The 24,520-nt window shown below is 34.7% G+C and overlaps 1 protein-coding gene across 1 annotated transcript in view; it reads left to right on the forward strand.

Annotated features, from left to right (window-relative positions):
• The first annotated feature begins 7,073 nt into the window (after nt 1-7,073).
• Nucleotides 7,074-24,520, forward strand: part of LOC123678175 — a 32,360-nt gene continuing 14,913 nt past the window's right edge. The window contains exons 1-3 of the mRNA XM_045615044.1: nt 7,074-7,226; nt 19,951-22,413; nt 23,163-23,300. Coding sequence (XP_045471000.1) covers nt 7,107-7,226; nt 19,951-22,413; nt 23,163-23,300 — 2,721 coding nt within the window. The 5' untranslated portion in view covers nt 7,074-7,106. The remainder of the gene's footprint in view (nt 7,227-19,950; nt 22,414-23,162; nt 23,301-24,520) is intronic.

Here is a 24,520-nt window from a genome sequence, read left to right on the forward strand (position 1 = left end):
TTATGAATATACGGTATGGGGGTTCAATTTTTCATAAACCAGATTCAATATACCTAGGTACATAATACCTAAATCAAATCACCCATTCATAAAAAATTTTCAAAATATATTAAAGGGTCTTTCCTATAAGATATTATTTTGACTAGCCCGATATCTGGACAGCTCTGTCACTTTTAAACTGTCATCTTTTGGCATTTGACAAGTAAAAACTACGCTATTAGGTACTAAAAATGGATGATACGCGCTTCAACAACGTATTGAAATTGTTGAAAATTAAACCATTTTGGTCAGCAATAGCGAAACTAGTAGAAAAATTTGAGCTGTTGGGAAAAGTTAGTGGAATTATGTCAAAAACAAGTGAGAATATTGCTTGTGTAGTGCAAAGTGTTGAAGAAAACCAATGTTTGTCGATTCCTCGTCGATCTTGGGAATTAGATTATAATTAATGATGGCCGGAAATGGAAGATCGAACGTGAACGACGTTTTTTTCAACACGATGGCACTACGTGCCACACAATCAACGAAACAATCGCAATTTTGCAAGAAAATTTTTTTTCGAAAAAGTGATCACAATTGGCCACTGAGAGGTCTGTGCCAATGTTCCAAAATCGATTCAAGACCTTAAAGTTGGAATTCGTGAAGTTATCGAGGACACACAGCCGCAAATGTGCGAATTGGTAATGGCAAATTTCATGAAAAGGATTTGGTGAATTCATTGAAATACAGATGAAAATGTGTGAATTGGTCATGAAAATTTTCATGAGAAGTATATGGTGCTGCAACCGTAGCCGTGGCGGCCATTGGGCTAATATCGTTTTCCTCTTCACAATGAATTAATTGAATTCTCTTAAAATAAACTGTTTTTTTTAATCTCAAAAAGAGATCCCTTATTGGAAAACCCTTTATTTTTCTGTTAACCAGTTGTAACGTTACAATTGCCCATGAGACTATAAGACTGATTTCTAGGGTGGTTTGGCTTATTTTGCAACAAAACTCATACCCAGGTTTTTACAAATTTAATAAAATTAAAATATACAAAGATAGATTCTTATTTTCACTCTAAACAAATAATATTGAAATAAAAATTTAACTTAAATCAGTTTTTAATGAATTACTGTGCTATTAGGATGGAACCTCTTCTGTTGATTATTTTCAGCCTTCTAAACACCAGATCTTAGCCGGAAGCTATAGTACTCCTTTTCAGCGAAGTTGAAGTGATAACGTCAGGTAACGTTTCAGGAACTAAAGTGGTTTAACGTACGTACTATTCCAACTTCTATATCTCAGGGAAGCATTTCTTGATATTTTTCAATCCCAAGAGAGGTTTCTGTTGTTTCACGACAAAATTCTCGCCGATAAATAAAATTCTGAATCTCAAATTAAACTAATAATGGCTGAAATCTAAAACAAGGTGCGTATCTTTCCTGAAGTCTCGATAATTATTGAAAATCTTTCAGAAAATTTTCTCTGTTTCTTTCTCTAGATACGCGCATCCGCATCCCGACCTATCGCATACGATGAATTGACAAATTACCGCGTCTTTGAAAATTCCAGTAGCGTAACAATGAATTGAAGGGTGTAAAATCGTTGCACATTTATTGCTGAAATGCCTAGGATCCTTTGTTGATAACACGTATCTATCCCCATATTTACCTGTACCTATCAGTGGTATTTTCTGAAGATTTCAGTTATTCGAAATGTGAAATCTGAAGAAGCTTATATGTAGGAAAACACTTATTCATTCAATTAAAAAGTGTCACTGAGTTTTAACTCCAGAAATTAATAAAAAAACTAATAAAGATAGTGAAGATGATTCCTTTTAAAAATGGGTTGAGAAAAATGTATTCGTCGATTGGATTATTTCAGGAGGGCCTGCTTTTAAAATGATAAATTTGCGTTGATTTAAACATTTTATATGCTTCATTGTTAAATCACCAATACTTTTTTGATAGTATCTATATTATCCACGCTACTGATTTCATCATTCTTCTCACTTGAAGACAAAGATTGCTCATCACTTTCTTCCGTAAGTATGAGTAACACTTTCTGAACTTGTTCCGACACGGTTAATCAATAAACAGGTAGACATCGGATGAAGTACCTACAGCCATCATGTTAATTATTCACTTACATATCCCTCTAGGATATTGAAGATTCCCAAGATCATCTCGATTTCGCCTGTGATTTATTCACTTCTAAATGATAATACAAAAGCAAACGTTGGGTCGTGTCAACAAGTATTATGAATTAATTTAAAAATTCCATCGAAGAAAAGGAAAGTCTTTTTGTTGAAAGTGAAAAAGTTCGATGGTTTTGTGGTATTACAACACCGATAAATAATAAAATGAGGAAAGCACTGACGGGTCAGGATCCTTTGTATACTTCTTCAAATTAATCAAATTCATATGACTCATATGCATGTAGTTTTTTCGAGTGATTCCGCTTGTATATTTTCGCTTTAATGTACTAGAATCATGATGGTGGTTCATAAAATTTTTATCGTGGTGATTTGCTCGATCCTCAGAGTAATTCTATGTTTATTACTTTATGGCTCGATTAAATCATTTCTGTGTTCAATTTCAGTTCATTTTTGACACTTGACCATAGATTTCAAAATACAATCAACGAGTTGATCGGTCAATCGTCAATCGAATTATCATAAAACCCGTCGTTAGTGTTCGAATCAAAAATCAAAAAACAAAAATTCGCAGGACTGAGATTCAACGAAAACAAATCCCATTTATCAGATTTTTAAATTTCCGAGTTTTTTAACCGTGGTCTTTTGGGTTTTTCATCTGACGTTTCACCTACTACTGCGGTAAGCATTTTCAGAGATTTCTAGCAAAGACGTAGAAATTGGGGGAAGGGGGTTATACTGGGGGTAATTACTACACTTTTTGGTTTCTTGTAGTTTTGTCGTATCTGCTACCGACTTCGAGAACAAAATTCAAACAGTTCTCTAGTAATCCTCAGGAAAATCCAAATTATTATAAAGATCTAGTTAGTAAGATGTGATGAATAATTTAATTGAAAGTTTTGGTACTTGGTAACCCAATAATAAAGATTTGATTAACTAGTACAGTAGAACCTCGATCATCCGGCCTAATGGAGGGGAAACGGTTCCCGGATAATCGAAAAACACGGACAATCGAAATTCCTCAAAATACGCACAACAACTATGAAAATTAGAGAAATGTATGGGGTACAATTATTTATTAAGCAACAAAATCAATAGAATCATAATACCATATAAAAATATACAAATGAAAAACAAATCATTGCATTGGTACCTATAATACATCGAATGTATGTATTTTAGTTGAAAAAGTATGTAATTTTTGTCTGTCTTTTTTTTATTATTCATCTTGAGACAAATGTGAGCCCGAATTTTCCTCAAGTGGAGGACATCAATATAATCCGTATCATTTTCCTGCTCTAAATAGTGCATCAGACCATTTGCAAATCTCAACGCGTCTTTGGCAGAAACAGTGTTTCTCTAATTCTGTGGTTATTCCGTTCATTCTTCCACATCTTGTAGAAGAAAATCGTGCGAGAATATATCTGAAACGCACAGTTTTCATGGTTATATTTTATTATTATATGTTGGTACTCCGAACTTTCCGCCACGGCTTTATCTATCGATTCATCAATTTGCCTTGAAGAAATCAGTTCACCCAACCAACATTTTTCAATGCAAAAATCACTAAAAGATATTTATGGAAATACATATAAGCATCACAAAAAGTAGGACTTCAAGAAACACCCTGTATCTCGAAAATAATGCGTTTGCGGGACCATGTTTATAAGACTTTTTATTCTTAAAATTATCCAAGGAATCTCTGATATTCCTTGGTACCTCCAATTTAGGAACACCCTGTATAAGGTAAGAACTATTGAATCGGTAATCAAAAACAGCTATTATTTCGTGTAATTTGATTCAAACTTCGTTATCAAACCTCTTTTTCCCACATATAGATATGAGTTAATGTAGTTGTCAAAATTTTTTTCGATTAAACTCAGAAACATCATCTAGTATTTTAACCAAAAAAAATACTCAATATTTCAGAGACAACAGATCAGACCGAGTTGATTTTCTGCATGTAGATGTTTAATAACAATTTCACGCTTAATGCAAGATTTCATGATGATCACGTCTCCATAACCATAAAAGATGCAAGCAAAATAAATATTGCAACAAAATTACCCAATATTTCCGTTACAAAATTAGATGCGACTAGGTAGAAAATCATTTTGTCCTATGTAAAATAATCAAATAATTTGCTGCATATTGTAAAATATTCATTAAATGAAAAATCCTTCACAAAAATTTGAAATTTATCAGCACACCAATTCAAACATCTTCATGAATAGTATCGCATTGTCCTAAGGCAAAGCCCCTTCTAAGAGAGATCTAAACAATATCTTGTTTGGAGATGTCCCCTCATAAACTTGAGCACTGCGCGGTTCCGCAAAAAAACAATGAAAATCAGTGAAACTTACATCAAGTGGTCGAATTTTAATCTTTACGAGCAATAGAGCAAAAGGCAGAGAAATGAGCAATCCAGGAGCAGAATATCTCCATTCAAGGATCTGATAAATTAGTATCTTAACAAACACATATGTACCTACATAGGTGAAAATATCTAAGAAATAACTAGGATTTTTTTGCATAATTTAAATATTCTGTGTAACTTGGACAAAATATAAACAAAGAAATAACTATATATCTATTTGCTTAATTTTATTTTCATATTTTCAAAATTCAAATGAATGCTGAACACTATCAACATTTTTTATTCGAATTAATATGGAATTGGCAATTCTGTCAGAATCCGTGAATATTGAATAGCCTGCAGCAAACATGGATTTATGTTTCATTGTCTGATTATCAACTTTCTCTAAAGAAAACCAGACTCTTAAGGAGTGCCTGCAAATATTCTTGAAACATCATTTTTTGAAGATATACTCTCCTCTATATATCCATAAGCAACAGATTTATTCAACCAACATGACCTTTCAGCGCTGATAATGACCTGTATATTTTTCAGAATTGCACAAACTCAGATATTTCGCAATGATAGCTACATGGGGTTTATTCAAATGTATTTTTTTCCAACAGATCTATAGGTCAGAAAAAGCTTCTTTTCTGGACAATCCCGTGAGCGTAAAGACCTGTATCATCTTATCAACTTTAAACTATTCATTTCTTCTCCTTAACAATTGTGAAAACCGTTACACCAAAAACTCCTCATTCGCCTTATGAACTAATTGTAGAACATCTTCTCTAACCAGAACTTTAAACTGTTTTGGCTGATGTTCTTTCAATCCTGGCTTCAAATACTCGACCAACTTAAGGTTATATCTTTATTAACCATTTGAGTCTTCTTTGCCCTTAAATATTTGGACCATGAAGATTGAAGAGCTTGGAGAAAATAATTCAGAGAGATGGGTAAAGTATTCGAGCAGCACAATTTAACTAATGAAGGGTTTTCCAATAATAAGAGGTTTTATTTTGATATTGAAGTAACGAATTTCATTTGGGGCTTTATGTCCTCCTCAACTTCACGAATTCGATCTTTGAGGTCTTTAATTCAATGTGGAGCATTGGCATAATTCTTATTTTTTACGTGACCCCAAAGAAAAAAGGTGTTAAATCACAAGACGGTGACCAATTGTGATCACCTCTTCGAACAATGACACGCCCAGAAAATTTTTTTGCGATTGTTTCGTCGGTTGTGTGGTACGTAGGGCCGTCTTGTTGAAATGTTTTCCACATCAATATATCCCAATTCCGGCTAAAAAAAATTATAGCCTAATTCCCAATTTTTTTTTTTTTTTCAGATAAAATTATCGTTCCGAAGATTTAATTCGATGGTGAGGAATATCAGTCACAAGGAACAGTTTTATACAATTTATTCAATGGCAACGTTTCTGAGCATTTAGCTCCTTCATAGGCCTGATGAAGGAGCTAAATGCTCAGAAACGTTGCCATTGAATAAATTGTATAAAACTGTTCCTTGTGACTGATATTCCTCACCATCGAACTAATTCCCAATATCGACAAAGCTGGATTTTCGTCAACACTGCAAGGTACAGCAGCAATGTTCTCAGTTATTTTGAGAGACACAAACAGTTTGTATTCTTCATATCATCAACTTATCCCAATAGTTCAAATTTTTTCACCAGTTTCACGATTGCCGACGACTCAAAATGTTTTAATTTTGCGAACTGATGTCACTGCAAAATTTTCACTATTTTTGTAGTGAATTTTAACAATTTCAATACGTTTTTGAAACGAGTATCATTTCATTTTGAATGATGGCGTAGTTTTTACTTGTCAAATGTCAAAAGATGACAGCTTCAAAAGTGACAGCCGCCCAGATATTCAAAATAAAATCTCTTATTGGAAAACCGTGTACACTCCATACAGTTTTCTGCCATCCACTTCCCAAAGTTTTGGTACTCTTTGTCATGGGAGTTAGTGACTTTTTTTGATAATAAGATTTTACTTTTTGGATACTTTACAATCTTCTTTGAGGTTTACATTTGAAGTTTGACACTTTTTCATTAGCAACGAAATTATATCTCTTCGAAAATTAATTTACCTCCACGTAGTATGTTCAAATCACATTTAATTTAATTTTAAAATGTGTATATGTTGTATTTAAATGGTAACTGGGAGATTTTATACCCCCTGGCTATTTACAAACTTTCAGGCTTCTATCTGACTTGCAAGTCGTCTCCCTCAGGGCTTAAACATCATCTTAATGCCGTTGGTACAGAAATATCCACATATACATATCAAATCTGATTTTCGAATACACCCAAAAATTATAATTGTGTATTTCCATATAGCACATAATGAACGAAAATAAAGACTCTACCAATTCAAATCGCTTGGTACAACTCTAAATCTCCATAACAACCATTCTGATGCCTGGTGGGGAAGATGCAACATTCGCGACTTCTTCTACGGTCCTCGTCCCCAGAGAAAGAAGAGGGATCCGATTGTCTTAGGCCAGCAGGTGAGAGAAAGACAATAGGGGGAGATTCGTAAAAGAAACTCTAAATCCAGAAAACCATCAGTTCGACCGCGGTTCTTGTCGATGATGTTGAGAACGGACAATTACGGTGCTAAGATGAAAAACAACAGATCTCTTCTGGGATGTGTTCTCCTAGTGATGTGCGTGGATGCTGCAATTGCGCAGGCTGCGGTCTCTACTTCCGTAAGTGGACCAGTTGACTTCCTACTGTTAGAATAGCTGTGCGCCTTCAAGAAAAATTTTTTTTTTGCTGGAATCGGAAAATCGGATATTGGAAGAATTGTATCGTCAAGTTTTTTTGACATTTACACCGAAATAAATTTGTTCAGACCAAAATATTTGACTACTCGAACATTTTTCACTACCCGCGTAAAAGACTGATCAAATCTTTGTTCAACTAATGTAGCATTCAACTTAACAGTGATGTCAAACCCATTTGGGTTTCTGAAATTTTGTACAGTGTAAAATTAACTAACCTATGTTATCTGGAGCTTTTAATTTGAAAAAAAAATTTAAATGCGTTTCAGAAACCCAAAATGATGCTTGACGTACGATTTACGTGTCATATTTGACCACTTTGTTTTAACTGCCAGAATGTTGAAATAAAAGGAACTAACCCTACTTTCAGCAACGCAAATGACGCTTGATCATAGAATTGACAGCTAATAAGTTGAATTTTACGTTGATAGACCTTTCAGAAACCATTCGCAAGAATATTGAAATGGTGATAACTTTGTTCATTCACATTCCGAATCCAATGACACAAGCCTAAAGATTGCTTCAATCCGATTTCATTTCAACTGTGAAAACCACACGAAAAAAAAGTGCTTTGCTTTGCGTGTACAGGGTGGGCAAACTTCGATGTTTTAGCACTGCGTCTTTTAATTCAGAGGAGATAGATAACATCTGATACACCATTCTCGTTCTCTCATTCTGAGAAACTAACAGAAGTAATATTTATATTTGACATCTTCTTTTGTTTTCTAGTTACAAGCGAAAAATGGCGATATCGAAGAAAAAATTATATCTCCGCTAATACTGATGATAGAGCTCTGAAATTAAAATAATACACACGCACTTTTCTACGTAAAATCCAGGGGCGTGTTCGTCTTTCAGCAGGATATTTAATTACTAAGCTATGACCCCAAGTTATGTGTTTTCAAATAGGAATACTAGATTTCTGTGCCATTTTTTGAAAACTTAATTTTTCCTGATTTCATAAATATACAATATCGTATAGGATTTCACCATTTTCTATTATTTATATTGATACAAACCATATAATGTTGTATATTTTTTGAAATCAGTAAAAATTAAGCGTTCAAAAAAATCTACTGTTCCCACGAAAAAAAACTAATTTTGGGTCATAGCTTTGTAAATAAAAAATCCTGCTTAAAAGACGAGCACGCCACTGGATTCTACGGAAAAAAAGTGACTCTATAATATTTTAATTTCAGAGCTCCATCATCAGTATTAGCGGTGATATAATTTTTTTTTGGCATCGCCCAGTTTCCAATTTTCGAATATAACTCGATAACAAAAGAAGGTGGCCAAAAATGAATACGACTCATGTGGATGGGATATCAGATTTTGTCTATCTCCTCTGATTTAAAAGTTGTACTGCTAAAACATCGAAATTTGCTCACCCTGTACAGTCAGATAGACAGGCAAAAATTTGTATTCTGTTATTCTTTTGAATTCATAAAATTTACAGACCCAACATTTTCTACTGCTTTGGTTTATTAGATTATCAAATAATGTACCTTTCAACATACAATTTTCATTGAATTTTTAAACACGCCACATTTGAATATCGAAATACGAAAAAAAAAATTTTGCTTTCGCTTCTGAATATATTTATATTTGTTTAGATTCCGAGAAATAATATTTTCAATTTGGTTCCCTCGAATTCATTGAACGTATTCTAGAGCTGAAAGGATCAATGCGGCATAGCAAACAATTCTCTTGCCAAATTTTGAATGAAATGGAAAATTATTTGAGATAAGAGGAAATAATGAACCTTTATTTGATGTTGTTAATTGAAAATATCAAGAAGGTTGAATTATTTAAGGATACCTACATTATTATTGAAGCTGTGTATTTGAGCAGCCATGTTATCTTTTATATAACAGCCTAGTTTATTAACATTATAATCATCCATACAAATATGAAATCATAATAAATCTTCAAATTGGACATATTTTAATATCTTCTTTTTATTTCTGCACAGCACACAATCCATTGTGGGTGAGAAAGTCATTTATCAAAATTCCCAGCTATTGTTTCAACTAGAACAATTGCATTGTACGAAAATATATGTTGTATTACCTAACCATTCAGAATAAAAAACTAGAAGCGACAATATGTATTGGATGTCTACGCGTCTCCAATATTCTTATTTAACTTTTACACTAAATTTCACCTAAAAGGATATTGCCGTATGGATTTTAATGTATTTGTTCGTATCATTAACCATTTGGAACAACAAATAATGGATAAATGTACCGCGAACATAAATTTCTAGCAAATATATTGAAATTATTCGCACATGCAGTAATGAATCATTGATTTTTGAATAAATATCGGCGTACTTTTCATTGAACATTGATAAAATTGCCTTGTAAACTTGAAATTTATTTGATGCTTATCAGAGCGTCTTAAAATACCCTCACATTCGAGTTATCGCCAAATTTACCAGCGCTGATTTGTAAAACTACAAGGAAAAAATCCATTATGCTGAAGAGTTGAAAATTTATGAGTGGAAACTCATTTGGAATACTTATGGAGTGGTAATTTGTGCTGATCTTTTCGATTGAGTGATTCTGTGTTAGCAGCCTATTAGAGTGTAAATATCAATAAGTTTGAAGATTTTTCTCCAAATTTGAAACATTTTTTTATGATTACACTGACTATTCTTCTCAAAAGATTTCAACCAATCATATAAACTCATATAATACAAATCACTTAGTAACAAACTAATATTTTTGAATATCAATGCAGCTTGGAAATATCCGGATATTTGCATGTGTGCTTAAGGTGAATATTCTGTGATGTTTAAAACCATCCAAAAGTTTCGGGATGATTGTCAAAAAGAATTAAGTTATTTAAATTACATACAGTTAGTATTTGAACAATAAATTGAATGTTTTTTTTTTCGGGAAATAGTCCTTCACATACCCCTCGTGCTTGCCAAATTATCGAATATATCCCCTGCTGCACTTCGCGCAGTCGAAAAAATATTCGCGTATTTGGCAAACACTCGGGATATAACTAGTATTTGAACAATAAATTGACTGCATTTTTTTTCGGGAAATAGTCCTTCATATCCCCTCGTGCTTGCCAAATTATCGAATATTTCCCCTCCTGCACTTCGTGCAGTCGAGAAAATATTCGCGTATTTGGCAAGCACTCGGGATATAACTACTGAATATCAAACTCAAACACAGTTTGAAACTATCCGGGTGTTTACATGTGTGTCTTAGGTGTATATTTTTGTGACGTTTTGAACTATCGAAAACCATAAGGATGGTTGTCAAAAAGATTTTATTTATTCAGAATTCAGATTATAGTTAGTATTTGAGCCAAAACCTTCATCACGTTATATTTAATTATTGAATATTTTATTTATTTTCCCGATTGCTCGAAAGCAATCGGGAAAATATTCGAGTATTTGGCAAGCACGCGGGATATAATTACTGAGAATTATACAGAAATGTTAAGCTATCTTGGGAAATATCGATTTTATTGACTTGGAGATATCTAGTTAATTATAAAATGCTTATTTATGATTAAGTGAAGTTTGTCACAGTAGGAGATTAAAGAAATATTTTTATGAAGTTCGATATCTTAGAAAATACTAACCACTTTAGCTGACATTTTTTTCTGACGATATAGGATTTCGAAAACATGTTTTACTTAAAAATCTAGCTCAATAGGTCATTTATCAGAAAGAAAAATAAGATTACACTGACTTTTTCAGGCTCTTGTTAAATTGATCAATCAGAAGTTCTAATCAAGTTCGAATTTTCGATAATCCAACTTTCACTCTTGACTCTGATTAGCCTGTCAAGTTCGGTGTTTTCAGATTGGTGTAAAAAACTTCGAGGTCAAAAATATAGACAATTCATCCAAATTTTATGTATTTAAAAATTTTTTTCTCAACCATTCCAATAAAAATTTTGACATCAGACATAAATAGAATTAAAAAGATGCCATTATTGGAATATAAAGTATACAAAGTAAAATCTCTCAACTTCCCTAATGTACTGAAACAAACTCTCCTAATTCAATTCACTTTTAGCTGTTGAATAAAATATGTTAAAATAATTCATAGACTCGGGTTCACTGCAGTTCGTTGCACAAATGTTAAACAAATTTAATTAATAGACAAGAGTTTCTATTTGCCTATACAAATATTGCGAAAGCACTTGTCATTTTCCATTTATTCAAATAACTCAAATGATGCTCTCTGAAAACCTGTTAAATAATTCGATTTTTTGATTATCTCCATTGGTACAACGTTTTGGGAGATTAAACGTAAAGACTTTCTTCTGTTAAAATCGTATATTATATCAGCGCGAAGGAATTAAGGAACTGCTGGAAGTAGAAATCTTTCAGTAGCATTTCCTCCGCATCTTCATCCTCTGGAGAAAGTTACCTAAGATTCTCTAGGTCAAGTATAAGGAGCATCCTCTTGGCTACAGATCCGAGCACTGTGACCTTCACAACTTTAATTCTGCGAATATCGATGAATATTTATCTTTTTTCACTTTTTTTGTGTACAGATTCACTTTCACCCATACCGTCTTGGCGTCTTGTTGTTGCTTCATCTTCGATCTTTCATTACACTTACACACGTCAAAAGCGAAGATTTCTAAATTCTCGACTCGTCATCGGCTCAACTGGCCGTTCAAAGCAAAAATTTCCGGGTCATCTTTATGACTGTATAATTATACATAACTAGGTTTAGCGTTATTTATAGTGATTGAATGAATCTGTTCAAATATGACTCGAAAATATTTCAACGAAATATGTTATTATGTAATTATGAGGGATTTTTGTTGGTTTGTGTTTGTGATGGTTGTTAACCTTTGCCGGCTGTTCTATAATTGCTTTTGATTATTATTACGTCTGTGGTGGAGGAGGCTGATGAAATTGGGACCTGAATAGATGAGTCTGCAGGAGTCAATTGAAGTGATTAGCCAAAGCGACTTGTTGTGAAACGTACACTTTTAAAATGAAAGTCAAAATTATGGTTCATCGTTTTTATTGTTAATGTTTTTGTGATGTCCTTTCGTTCGATGTTAATATCATTTTATCAAGGATTAGAAAGGTGTACAAGATTCGATAAAATATGCGATATAAACGCTGTCAAAACGTTTTGAAGTTATTGAATAATTGTGAAATGAACTGTACCTACATTAGATGCGAATAAAGAATGAGAAGAGACATCTTATTACACAGGGAGTTTCAGAATGAGATCGTCAAGAACCCTGAGGCGATCAGAAGAAAAAAGTCCTAAATTTCTAAACTTTTGATTAACTTTGTGTTACATAGGCGTACAACTTTGTTTCCGCTATTTTTTTTCGAAATTCGAGGCTTTATTGTAAAAAACTTGTTATACATTTGTGATTCAAAGTATTGTCCATCGCTGGCCAGTACTTTCTTCCATCTTTCGGGTATAGCGTACGAAACCCGCGTTGAAAAAACTGGTCATTTTTATAAGCGATCCAGGAATCGATCAAATTTTTTACTTCTTCATAAGACCGGAAGTGCTGGTCAGCCATTGATTGAAAGTTATAGTCCGAGAGAGCAACGTCTGGAGAATACGGCGGGTGGGGTAGGACTTTTGATTTCAACGTTTCCAAGTATGTCTTGACCACTTTCGCAACATGGGGTCGAATCACTTTATCATGTCTCTTGTATTGTTGTATTTTAGCCGTTCATCTTTCAATGCTAGTCTCAAATCCATTAATTGCGTTCGATAACTATCGCCTGTGATTGTTTCGATCGGTTTTAACAACTTATAATACACTACGCCGCGCCGAGCTGGTCCCACCAAATACTGAGCATGACCTTCGAACCGTGAATATTCGGTTTGTCCGTTGTCGTGGAAGCATGACCAGGATATCCTCATGATTTTCTGCACTTGGGATTATCGTAATGAACCCATTTTTCTACTGCTGTCACAATGAGGTGAGAAACCCCTTCCGTCTTTGCCTGGCAATCAGCTTGTCATAAGCAAACAAACGCCATTCAACATCTCTCCGCTTCTACTAATACGGCACCCAATTTCCTTGTTTCTGAATCATCCCCATGACTTTCAGACGTTTTGAAATGGCTTGTTGCGTCAATCCCAAAGTTCCTGCCAATTCTTGCTTCGTTTGACACGAGTCTTGATCAAGTAATGCCTCCAATTCTGCATCTTTGAGAACCTTCTCTCTTCCACCATCATGCTGCTCTTCGACGTCAAAATCACCGTTCTTGAAGCGTTGAAACTACTCTCGGTTCTTTCACTAATAGTGGCCTCACCATAGGTATTTGAGAGCATTCGATGAGCCTCAGCCGCAGATTTCTTCATATTAGAGCAGAAAATCAAAACTTCCTGCAATTGACAAGAATTTGGCTCATAAACTGACATGTTTAATCGAGAATAACTTCATGATGCAGACACAAATCGACTTATATGTCGATGGCGTTATGTTTACAAATATTAAGCTTATTGTATGACATCTACGATCTATTTATTTCGACTACCACTTACCGCTACAGCTATCTATTGCAAAACGATGGAAGCAAAGTTGTCCACCTAATTATTATTTATTTCAACAGTTGATTTCTGAGATCTAAAGAAACATCTTTTTTCTGTTCGGCTTGGTTGAAAAGATATATAAATATACTATGTTAATTGTATATGTTTGAAATCAGTAAAAAATGGCACAGAAATCTAGTGTTCCTATTTGAAAAATTTAACTTTGGTTCATAGCTTCGTAATTGAAAATCCTGGTTGAAAAGACGAAAACGTCACTGGATTCCTCCTGAAAAAGTGCATGTATAATCTTTTAATTTCACAGCAATACATCAGTATTAGCGGAGATATAAATCATTTTTGATTTCGCCATTTTCCCAATTTTCGCTTATAACTCGAAAACAAAAGAAGGTGGCCGAAAATGAATACTTCCCTTGTAAGTTTCTCAGGAAGAGAGACCGAGAAGGGGGTATCACATTTTGTCTATCTCCTCTGGTTCAAAAGTTGTAGTGCTAAAACATCGAAATTTGCCCACCCTGTACTCTTGAAATTTATTATTGAAATTGTTGTCATACCTATACTGTGACCTGGATTCAACACCTTTTTCTCTATGGGATATTTATTCAATTAAATCATCTACAACACCACTTACCAATAATCTTACCACATAAGATCCCATTCTAATTCAAAAGTTAAAATTTCAAATAAAAACACGTTTGCGTTTGAAGAATGCTAACATCATTATGCAATAACTATTCAGCGTACATACTTTAACAACAACGTGAGCTGCATTCTCAAAAATGTTGCGTAAAATGGAATGAGTATGTTAATTTTTCCTCGTTCGGAGTAGGTCTTATGGACAACTCTTCTCCTTTCAATTAAAGATCTCTCACGATCTATTTTAAATACGCCCAATAGCATTGTATCCGAGTTCAGTTCATCAATTGGTTGTTTATTGTTATAATTAGGTAGGTAGTTCAACCGATAGCTGGTAATAGAGCCAGTATTCAACTGGTTTAATTGATGGGTTGGAGTTAGAGTTCAGGAAATGCTGTTCGTATGATGTAGGAAAAGGCAAATACTGTGACGGGTATTCCGGAAATGCTATGATAGCTGATTAGAAGTGATGCCAGGTAACATAAAAACTAGGTACGGTTTTTCTACGCTTGTTCTAGGGAAACAGAAGGATATCATTTTGCCCAAATGTCGGTAATTTTTTAATTTCGAGCCTGTGATTGCGTTCGAGTCGGTGATGAAAAATTCGAGGACAAAATTAATTCCGTCCGTCAGGCCATCGTGTACAGGGTGGGCCAAATTGAACACTTTTGAATGGAAAGTCCTATTTCTATACTAGATCGACGAAAACTAATGTCCATGTCTGAGGGTCAATTTTCATGAGAAACTCATTTGCAAAAACTACAACTCCATAGCTATCACTGTTACATAGCCACAGGGTGTTTTTCGATATAATTATTTTCGAAATATTGCTTTTTTTCTTTTGAAAATTTTTCATTTCTGTGAAAACATTCTTGTAGCAACTTTTTATGTAGAATTCGATGACGTTAATTGAAATTTCCGCAAACTGATATTTCATGAGATATCGCTATGAAAATATTTTTTCTAGTCATGTTCGATGTCCCAACTGGTGGCCGGCTAGGACGCCTGACCTAACGTCAGGCAACAAAAAAAAGTTACAGCATATTTCGAAAAACACTCTGTAACTATATAAAGGTGATAGCTATGGAGTTGCAGTTTTCGCGAATGACCTCCTCATGAAAATTGGCCCTCAGACACCGACATCAGTTTTCATTTATCTACTAGAGAAATAGGACTTCCCATTCATTTCGACGTTATCGAATCATTTGATATGATTGTATAAAATATCCATGTTGGAACGTTTTTTAAGGCCTAGTTATGGAAAATTTGTGACAAATTTTTCGATCTGAAAATTTTCTGGTAACAGGGGATTGTTCTTCCTAACACCGCCTACCGATTGTTCGTAGGCCTCACAATTTATGGAAATTCTCACTCGAAATTCTGAATAAAATTTCTACACAATAATCGTTATATCTCCTAAAATATTAGTCACAGCTAACTCAAATATAAATGTTTTTGAAGATTGAGATGCGATCTAAAACATATTGAGGTTTTGAATCCGTATCTTACCTCAGGGAGAGTTGGCAGCTTCGAGAATATTATCAAAATGTTTTTGAAAATTTCAGTTAATAACCTATAATTTTCTGAATGATGGACTAATCTCTGAAGTGCCAGCATTTTCGTTTTTTATGTTCTCGAATAAATTGGTATGATGGATTAAAATTTCCATTGAAAATATATCAAGAGAAAATTTTCTGGTAAGTGCGAAATGCGGCTTATTGGGGATTTTTTTTCCTAACACTGCCTACTGATTGTTTGTGGGCCTCAAAATTTATGGAAATTTCAACTCGAAATTTGGAAAAAAATCGTGAAAATTGAATTTCTCTACAATAATCGTTATATCTCCTGAAATATTAGTCACAGCCACCTCAAATGAAAACTTTGTAAAAGATCGAGATACGATCTAAAACATATCGAGCTTTCAAGTCCGTATCTTGCCTCCGGGAGAGATGGCAACCTCGAGAATATTATCAAAATGTTTTTGACAATTTCAATTTACAACCTATAATTCATTTAGTCGACATAGATATTCGTAGAAGCTTTTTCAAATCAGATGTTTTTTGACTTCTTACATATAATTAAAGTAAGATAATCACAATTGAAAAATAGAATTACCGCGTTAACCTTTCAACTCGTTAGATTTTCGTATTTATTTTTAACTTAGTCAGTAAAAATTATACAACTATTACTGATTGAAAACACAAGAACTTTTGACCTGATATCATTGCTTTTTCGCAATTTTTTCCCCAATTTCACTCTTTTCAATAGCTCTAGATTACATCGCTATAAAGATAGTGAAAAAACTAAGTTAAGGATTCCAATTTTATGATTTGTTTGCTTAGTCCTAGCAATAAGATTCTCTGCAGCAATCCATATGAAGGACAAATAGAAATTGTGACTGTATAAAACCAACATTCAAATGAACTATTGAAGGTTAAGGGAAGCTAAATTCGTTGTTGTTTGAAAAATTTATCAATCGAGTTTCGATAATTGATAAGTCATTGTTTTTTAATGGTAACAAATAATATGCGAGCAAAGCAATGGCGTGATAAATGTTATTCAGACTCAGCTTCATCGACAACAACGGTTAAAACAGAGAAAGAAATTCAGCTCTAATGAAGAAGTAATTATCGGAGGTTGAAGCCTATTTCGATAGCAAAGACAAATCTTTCTGAAGAAATTGATATTGAGCGTTTCAGTACATGGATATCACTTTTGAAGATGACTATTCTGAAGAATAAAGTAGACTTTTTAAGAAAAAATATGTTTTTATTGTTTAGGCCCTAGATTTATTGAGAGAATTGTTAAGGTAAGTAGGTCAATACTATCATATTTGAATATGAAGCTAAAATGTTCAATCAAGTTGTTGAACTTTATCATAGAATGAGATCAAAATTATTATTACCTATAACGTACTTCCTCGTATAGGAATTATAAGTAATTTCCCCTTTAAAAACAAATAATTACCTATAAACCTGCAACGACTGATTCAAAGTTCAATGCGTTTCAAGCATTCATTTGAACCTCTTACACAATATAGGCCAATATGCCCATTAAGATACACAATCTCAAATAGCAACTGTATCAACTGTAAATACCATCAATAACAGAATGGTCACAATTAGATCAGAACTATCAATAATTTATATCTGTCATCTTCAAGATCCAGAGTAAAAGGCGGAGATAGTTGCACAACATTGTCCAGCAAAAATGTCTAACCATATTTTCTGGCGACCTTTTAACATTTCAATTCTTCATAGGAAACCGCCTTCGAACTACCGATTAAATATTGCAAATCCCTAGATCACTTCAACAAGAAGTTTACTTTCACCGATGACCGGCGAAATAGAAGATTTTGTAAAAAGATTCGAATGCAGAAGTGCAACAGTCTCTGTATTAAGAGGAACGAATTGCAACACTGGTATCTCGCCTAAGGGAAGTCTATCTACAGAGGTGACTGGTGCTATTGGTCAATGCGTATCTATGAAGACTAGATTTTTTGGTTTGTCTAGTTTCGAAACAGATATTAGAGGTGCTGAAGAAAATCATATAAAATAATGAATCTAGCTTCGTGCAAAATTTCGTGTTCATCAGAAACATAGAATACTCAAACAACGTATCTGCTGAAATATACTAACTGATAAAGAAACAGCAACACCCAGAAGGAGATGTTTAAATTCAATTTTTTTGGTAGAACATAGATAGTATAGCAGAGAGTATAGTAATGATTGAAATTTGGAGAATTAAAAACGAAGGGTTTACAATTTTTTTTGATAAATTTGTTAATTACGTGTTAATAACGTTAATGCGATTATCTATACACTTCCCAACACGTCGCGTCATTGATGCAATAAGATGGTCTATTTCTTCTTGAGGGATACTATCCCAAGCTTTCTGTACTTCATGATTCAGCGCCGTCAAAGTCCGTGGGGGCTGCTATTGCATGTGCAATAGCACCCCAAACATAACGCCTACTGGCGGTGTACATGACGCTCAACATCAAACTGAGGTTCACGTCTTTCTCCTCGACCTCGTCTAACCCTTCTTCGGCCATCTTGTGCACCCAAAGAGAATCGAGATTCATCAGAAAAGACGACTCGATGCTATTCCACATTCCAATATTAAACGTTCTCTGCACCACTGTAATCGTTGCCGGCGATGCTCAACCGTCAGATGTAATACAAGATGGGGTCCATAATGCTGCAGTCCAAAAGATCTTATCCGGTGGTAAAGCATTCGGACAGATACAGAATGGCCTTGTTCTCCTAACTACTCATCAGTCAAAGATCGAGTTGTCGCAAATCGGTCTCTAATGGCCATAAGTCTTAGCCGTCGATCTTGAACTTCATTTGTGCCCCTTCGACGTCTGGTCTCTACTCTTCTTCGATTTTGGCATTACCCAGTCATGCTTGACAACATTAAATAATAGTAGTTGGATTTCTGTTCGTACGGTTAGCGATTTCTCGAAATGACAATCCCGCCTCACGTATAGACCAATAATTCGACCTATTTCAAATTCACTTCGCTGGCGAAAATTTTGCGTACACATGCTTTAGGCATTTTAACTACAACTAAACATCGATTTTGGATCTCCTCGAACAGCTGGTTTGTTGTAAAATTTAAAACACTTGCAAAAAACGACTACAATATTCAAGTAACAAAAATTGTTCACATGAAAAACCTTCACGATTTTTTCCTCCAAATTCAATCATTTACTCCTTGCTATAAGTAGGTACTATCTATGTTTTACATGAAAAATTTAAAATTTAAAAAACTCCTTCTGGGTTTTGCAGTTTCTTTGGCAGTTAGTATATATTTTTTTCACCATTAAAGTCTAATATCACAGGTTTATGAATTATTCCAAGTGCTCGTTATTGAAAAAATTGAAATAAAATCCGTCTTGAATTAAATACAAAATTATCACCACTCTTCGTGAGAAAAAAATTCATGCAACATTGAGACACCTTCAAGTGTTGAAAACAATCGAGTCTCTACATTCTAAGATAATTGTCATCCTTGTACCGTATCATCATTCAGTCGAAATACTCAATAATGAATTTCTTGAACATATTACGAATATAATAACTGAACAGAAGGTCACCTGAAGAAATTCATAATTTTCTGTGAGAACATCGCTCAAACGAATTCTTTTCGGTTGTATTTATCTATTACCGAAGAAATTCGAACGCAATCGTGTAATCTAAATCATTTTTCCGGTATTTGAATTCCACGTAAAAAGATTGGTTAATCGACCGAATCACTAGAAACATTGATACTATCGTCGGTCTCTATTGAAATAAATAAAAAACGGTTGAATTAATTTTCATCGACATTATTGCTGCTAAATCCATCAAACTTTTTTACTTTCGATAAGACAATGGATAACTTTTTGAGCGCTCGTTCTCAAATACTACATTTCTATGTTGATAAATCATTATTAAATATCTTGTATAACTTTAAATTCGTTTACTCGATTTTATCTGAAGTTGTGTTTTATTTCAGCCCGCGGAAGCTCAAAGAAGACAGCTATCTCTACAACAACAGTCCAATATCTTAAGCGACATTCAACAGCACCAGCATAGATTCGACCTCAGACAAAATCCGTTCAACACAGCATTCAACCTCAACCTACAGCAGCTCCAAAACCAACCATGGTTGAACCAACAAAAGCAGCCTCTTCTACATACCCAGCTTCTCCAACAGCAAATACAAAGTCAAAATCCAAGGTTTCAAACTAGTGCGTTCGGTAGTTCGGTTTTGCAGAATCCTCTGTTATCCTCTCCTAACATCCCAATTTTCCAAACTCCCAACAATCAAGGACTTCAACCTGTCCAACATCATACACAAACAAGTTTCACCCCAAATTTCAACCAACAATCCAATAACAACTTTGCAAATGCACAACTCCAAGCTAGACCTACCAACAACCCTTTGTTCTCCAGATCAACCACAACAGTGGACCCTGAAAAAGAGAAGGAAAGATTGAAACAACTCAAAGAAAAGCAAGCTATCATCGACAAACATAACCAGTTCGTAGAAAAGCAATACGAGAAATCTTTGAAGAGAGCACAAGAAGATCACGTGGAATGGGTGGAAAAACAAAAGGAGAAGAAGACGAAACTTTACCAAAAATTATACAAATTACCTAAAACTCAAGATACTAGTTACTCTCATGCAATACCTAGATACATTTATCCCGAAGAAGCTCATTTATTCGAGCTGGCAGTGAAGAAATACTACGAAGAACATCCAACCACAACAACAACAACAACCACCACAACCACAGAAGCACCTGATTCAGACGAAGAAGAAGAAGAAGAGCAGGAAGATATTATCGATAGATCTTCAACGAAGAAAACCACTTTCCTACCAACTGCCGCTCCACCAGCGAATCCAATTCAAACCTTAGAAGATTTGAACACGTTGAAGAAGCAATACAGGGAAAAACAAATAGGAAAGGATGATCTTCTTGCCCAGCTTCGACTGGCTATTGCAAATGAAGCTGATAACGATTTAACGAAAAATATTTCATCCCGAGAAATTTCCTTAGGAGGCAAAAAAGTACAAGTTATTTCCACAACAGATCCCAAACTATTCGAAAATTCTAAGACACAAGAAATAACTTTGCCGAATGGTCAAACCGTTGAAGTCATCAGAACCAGTGATCCCAGCATGGTTCCTGGCAACAATCCGTTGAAACCAGATGAAATCACACTCCCAAGCGGTCAAAAAGTTCAAGTTATCAGAACGTCTGATCCCAATCTAATTCCTCAAGGTTCAGTAAAATCACAAGAGATCACTCTACCCAACGGTCAAAGAGTTGAAATAATAAGGACGACGGATCCTAAGTTGGTACCTGGAGGAACTCCATTGGAACCAGGAAGTGATTTGGAGAAATTGGTTTTATCAAGAACAACCACCACTACAACCGTCAAGCCACCAAAAGTTTTCTTTGATGAGATTGCTAAAGACGTCTTACCTAAAGGTTCCAATTTTGAGTTGCTAAAAACAGGAGCTTCTGGAGGTTTGGAACATATTGAATCCCCATCAAATTTGCCGGATAAGAAGAAGGTAACTTTTGTGCTTTTGGAAGAACAAGCTGATGGTACTCTGAAGGTACAGGGGATCAAGGGAACTGGCAAAGATAAGCCCGAAGTTGATGTTGATTCTATTCTGAAAAAGATCAGGAATGGTGAAATCAAACTGCCTACTTCATCACCAAAGCCAGTATCTTCTACTGCTTCCACAACTGCACTACCTGTTTCTTCAACAACTCAAGCGACTTTTGGCGCAAAGATAAGTACTGAAGAACCAAGTACACCTAAAGTTAGCGTTCTGCCAAATTCTTTCGCCACTTCTGAAGATGAATCTTCTGTAGGTCCACCAAAAAATTCAGGCACTGAGTTTGTTTCGACATCCACAGCTTCAACATATTTCACGGATGACTTCAGTAGATTCTCGTCTTCAGTAGCAACAGAATCTCCTACTACAGCCAGATCTTCAAGGCAACCTCACATACTGAACCATGGAAGCAGCACCGTTCCACCAAGTGATTTGGTACGGCAAGAATCTTCGAGCTCAGCACAGAATTCCCAAAATTCGATTTTCTCGAATTCGTTCAGTTCGTCCAGAGGTACGACTTTCCAACCAAGAACAACAACACCAGTGTATCCTTCTGAAATAATTCCAAGTATTTCACAAAGTGTAACACCTGTTCCTGAGAAGCCAGCTAGGAAATACTCTAAGGAACCAACGCCAGAGCTTGTTGACATACTGAAGAAGCAAGGGTTGTTTGCTATGGCCAAATTCTTGAAAGAAAGTGGATTAGATTCGATTCTCAACGAAACTGGACCTTACACCATTTTTGTGCCTAATGATAAGGCCTTTAGGACCCTTTTGGTGCAATTGGGAGGACCAGAAAGAGCTGAACAGAAGTTCAAGGACAATCCTCGTCTTCTTAGTGGGGTGAGTAATATAAATTTGTTTCACAATTATAAAACATGCATGCAAGCCGGCAGAGCCAACAAGTTGGTTTCCAAGCCATAAAATTTGGTATTTCTGAAATTCAAGATAGCTTAGGAAATGAATATTTGTCAAAAAGTAAATTGAAGATCCCAACATAAAAGTATTTTTCGTTCATTCATTCGAAAAATTAGCCACCAATATGGGAATAGATTTAGAAATATTTTCTCGAAAAAAATTCAGAATGAAATTGTAAAACTGATGGCACTTGATACATCGAAAACAAGAACAGCATATCTGTAGAATGTTTTCGGAAGACCTGCTGAACTACTCCTTAGATCTAGAAAATCTTGTAGAATTATTAGAAGACTAAGCTTTCATTATGAAGAAGAAAAAGATTATAATGAATCTAGTGTGAAATCTTTAAACACCATTACACAGATGATTCAAGAAAAGTTTTTGTCAAAGGGAAAGCATTTTTAAGTATCATCCTCTAGCTAAGGGCACACTTAGTTTTGACTCGTAAGAGAAGACACAATCATGAATCACCTTCATTCTATTGTTACCTCATTTTCATCCATTCCGATCTTCATCTTACAGCATAATTTCATAATTTCAATCATCTCTCAATTATCTCTTGATTATTACCTGCTGTTTATAATCTAATTATTGAATTATCTAGAATAATCGTTTTACGTTCTTTTAACTTTGTTTCCTAGAGTTCTGATTGAATTCCTGTATAATTTTTTCAGTTACTGTTGCATCACGTGATACCAGGAGCTTTCACAATTGGATCCTTGCAAGATGAAATGACCGGTGTGTCTTTGGCAGGAACTCAATTGAGAGTAAATCAGTACAATATGCAAGACGCAGAATGGAATGACATCAAGGTGAGTTTAGCGAGCAATTTATTTCGACAGAAGGATAATGATCTTGAATAGACTTAATAGTTGAGTTCACGAAATTTTTTTAGTCAGGTTTTTCTAGTTATCTATCGTGTTCTGATGATCGTGAAGAAGTTTTGAAATATTCTAGACCGTTTGCGATTTAATCATTTTGGCATTAGGAAATTGAACGATTAAACCTATGGTGGAAAACAATTAGTTACAATTGAGGAATTAAAATAAACAACAGAAATTTTCGACGTTTACACCATTTTTCGGAATCTAAATAACCGATTTCCTGTTATAGTTGCACCGTTTTTTTTGCAACAGAGGAAGAAATACCTTCACGTAAAACTGGTCGACTGATTGATATAAAGAAAAAAAATTATCTGATATATTTCACTTTTGATTGCGCGCTTGTCTCGATAGAATTTCATTTGTTGCAAGTAATAAAGAAGAGAAAGTTACTCAACCACTTTTGACTATCATTTCTCGTCTACAAAGCGTCTAATACAAAGGGGGTTTCTAAATTGGAGATACAAATGAAAATGAGAGATTGTGCGGATGTTTTAAGAGAAAAAATTCTATAAGCATGGTCCCGCACAAGCTTTGTTTTCCAGATACGAAGTGATACAGTATACATTTTTTTTTTCAAGATTTTTTTCTCATAGCATCTGCACCTCACCACATATACGTACAACTTTGCTTCCGTCGTTTTTTTTTTATATTAGAGGCTTTATTGTAAAAAACTAGTTATACATTTATGAATCAAAGTATTGTCCAACGCTGGCCACTACTTTCTCTCATCTTTCGGGCAGCGAATGAATCCCGCGTTGAAAAAACTGGTAATATGGCTTTTGAAGTGATCCACGAATCGACCCAATTTCTTACTTCTTCATAAGACCGGAAGAGCTGGCCAGCCAGGCCATGTGCCAATGATCGAAACAAGTGAAAGTCCAAGGGAGCAGCGGAAAATACAGCGGGTGGGGTAAAACTTCCCATTTCCAAGTTTTCAAGTATGTTTTGACCTCTTTCGCAACATCGGGTCGAACATTTTCATGCTGTAAAATCACTTTATCATGTCTCTCGTTGTATTGTGGCTGTTTGTCATTCAATTTTCGGCTCAAACGCATTCATTACGTTCGATAACGATCGCCTGTGATTGTTTCAGGCGGTTTTTACAACGCATAATACACAACGCCGAGCTGGTCTCACCAAATACTGAG

Source organism: Harmonia axyridis, chromosome 4 (genome assembly GCF_914767665.1).
Source record: "Harmonia axyridis chromosome 4, icHarAxyr1.1, whole genome shotgun sequence".
NCBI lineage: Eukaryota > Metazoa > Arthropoda > Insecta > Coleoptera > Coccinellidae > Harmonia > Harmonia axyridis.